Genomic DNA, 1762 nt, shown 5'->3' with positions numbered 1-1762 from the left:
TTTAGCTTTCCAGTATGTTCAAGCAGTCACAGCTAATTAACATAAACATCGATGTCAATGTGAAAACTATCAGTTAACACACACCAGTCAGTAATAAAAATTTCCCCAGTGCACCGAAAGCCTATGAGATGCTATCTGAGGCCACTGTCCGATTCACAGAAAGTACAAGTCGATTATATTTGCACACCTGGCGCTAGTTATCTCATCGGACCGCCACACCTGGGCGTCATATAAACCGCTTGATAACGCAAATCTCGCAAAGATCTACGTTTTGAGTTCTGTATAAAACAGCAAACGCCGTCCGGGCTTACATCATCAGTCACTCAAATCCATCGTCCAGACGACAGCTACGGCCGCAGTGTACCGATCAGATCAGCACAGCAAAATGTTCAAACTTTTCCTATTGGCTGCCGTGATTCCGGCTGTGATGCTGCAGAATGCCGACAACATTGACTTCTCCGGTTGGGACGTGGTGCCCGTTCGTCCGTGTGCCGGAGTCCGTCCACTGCCCGGAATAGTGCGTATCGAAAACTGCCCCTCGATGCCCTGCCGCATGGTCCGCGGAACGGATGTCAACATGGCTATGGATTTCACTGCCCGTAAAAATTCAACTTTTTTTAGTAACAACCATGAGCAACAGATTAATATTCCAATTCTTTTGTTAACAGTTCAAGATGTTACCACCCTACGCACGGAAGTGATGGCAACCGCGCTGGGAATTACCGGTCCCTACGAACTGCCAGCTGAACGATCCGCCGCTTGCAACTGGCTCGTGCAGGCACGCTGCCCACTATCGGCCGGAGAAGATCTCACCTACCATCTGAGCATGCCGATTACGGCCATCTACCCGTTGGTCAGTGTTACCATCGAAATCGATGTCGTCGATCAGACCACTCAGTCTCAAGGATGCTTTGTCGTCGATACCGTCGTAGTGGCCAACTAAAAAGTACTGATTAGTTACTTAAATGTAAGTTTAATGATCGCTACCAAAAGTGAAAATATTTTTGGTGAATTTCAAATAATTTCCAACTGTTCTGTGATTGATCGGTGGGCTTTTTTCCGGAATGTTTGCAGTGAGTTTGTTAAATAAAATGAAATTCTTTTTATAATACTTTGTCCTTGTTATAATTTATCGTCGATTATCGCTTGCAGGCATTCTAACATGCATCTTGGAGTGATGAAACACGCCAAAACGATCATTATACCACTCAAATAATATTGTTGTTGTATAACCGTTATGTGTTCGACAAAAAAAAAATCTTCAGCGAAGATAGAAAAGTCCTATTTCTTATATGTGAATCTTCAAAATCAGTTTTTCTATTTTAGCTCTTTTTGTAGTTGTTGTATGATTTTTTCATGTTCTATAAAGTTGTACAAATAGTAAAAATAAACAACTTTGCCGAATGTAGTATACCTCTATCTTTGCTTATTTAGGAGCTGTAAAACTTTTGTTATAATAAATACCCTAATTTTGATCCCCAATTACGCGACTATGCGCAGACGGATACAAATGAAACTTCCTGACTTTTTGTATTTTATTTTATTTAGTTTCAGATTCATGTAATGTAATTTGTATCTGTTTGTGCATAGTTGAGTAATTCGGGGTCAGATTTAGGGTATTTATTATAACAAAAGTTTTACAGCTCCTAAATAAGCAAAGATAGAGGTATACTACATTCGGCAAAGTTGTTTATTTTTACTATTTGTACAACTTTATAGAACATGAAAAAATCATACAACAACTACAAAAAGAGCTAAAATA

General features: G+C 40.0%; 1 protein-coding gene across 1 annotated transcript; it reads left to right on the top strand.

The window, feature by feature from the left end:
• Positions 1–385: 385 nt before the first annotated feature.
• On the top strand, positions 386–943 carry LOC128738016 (NPC intracellular cholesterol transporter 2 homolog a-like). The gene is made up of 2 exons (XM_053832815.1): positions 386–599; positions 669–943. Exons 1-2 carry the CDS (start codon positions 386–388, stop codon positions 941–943), a joined length of 489 nt encoding a protein of 162 aa, XP_053688790.1.
• Positions 944–1762: the final 819 nt, after the last annotated feature.

Source organism: Sabethes cyaneus, chromosome 2 (genome assembly GCF_943734655.1).
Source record: "Sabethes cyaneus chromosome 2, idSabCyanKW18_F2, whole genome shotgun sequence".
NCBI lineage: Eukaryota > Metazoa > Arthropoda > Insecta > Diptera > Culicidae > Sabethes > Sabethes cyaneus.
Note: the sequence above shows the minus strand (reverse complement) of the source record. Positions and strands in the feature narration are given on the sequence as shown.

Bases quoted from the DNA above. Each gene is read 5' to 3' on its own strand.
- LOC128738016 (XM_053832815.1), top strand. From the start codon at position 386: ATGTTCAAACTTTTCCTATTGGCTGCCGTGATTCCGGCTGTGATGCTG. The intron at 600-668 runs GTAAAAATTCAA...TTTTGTTAACAG, and splicing joins GGCTATGGATTTCACTGCCC to TTCAAGATGTTACCACCCTA.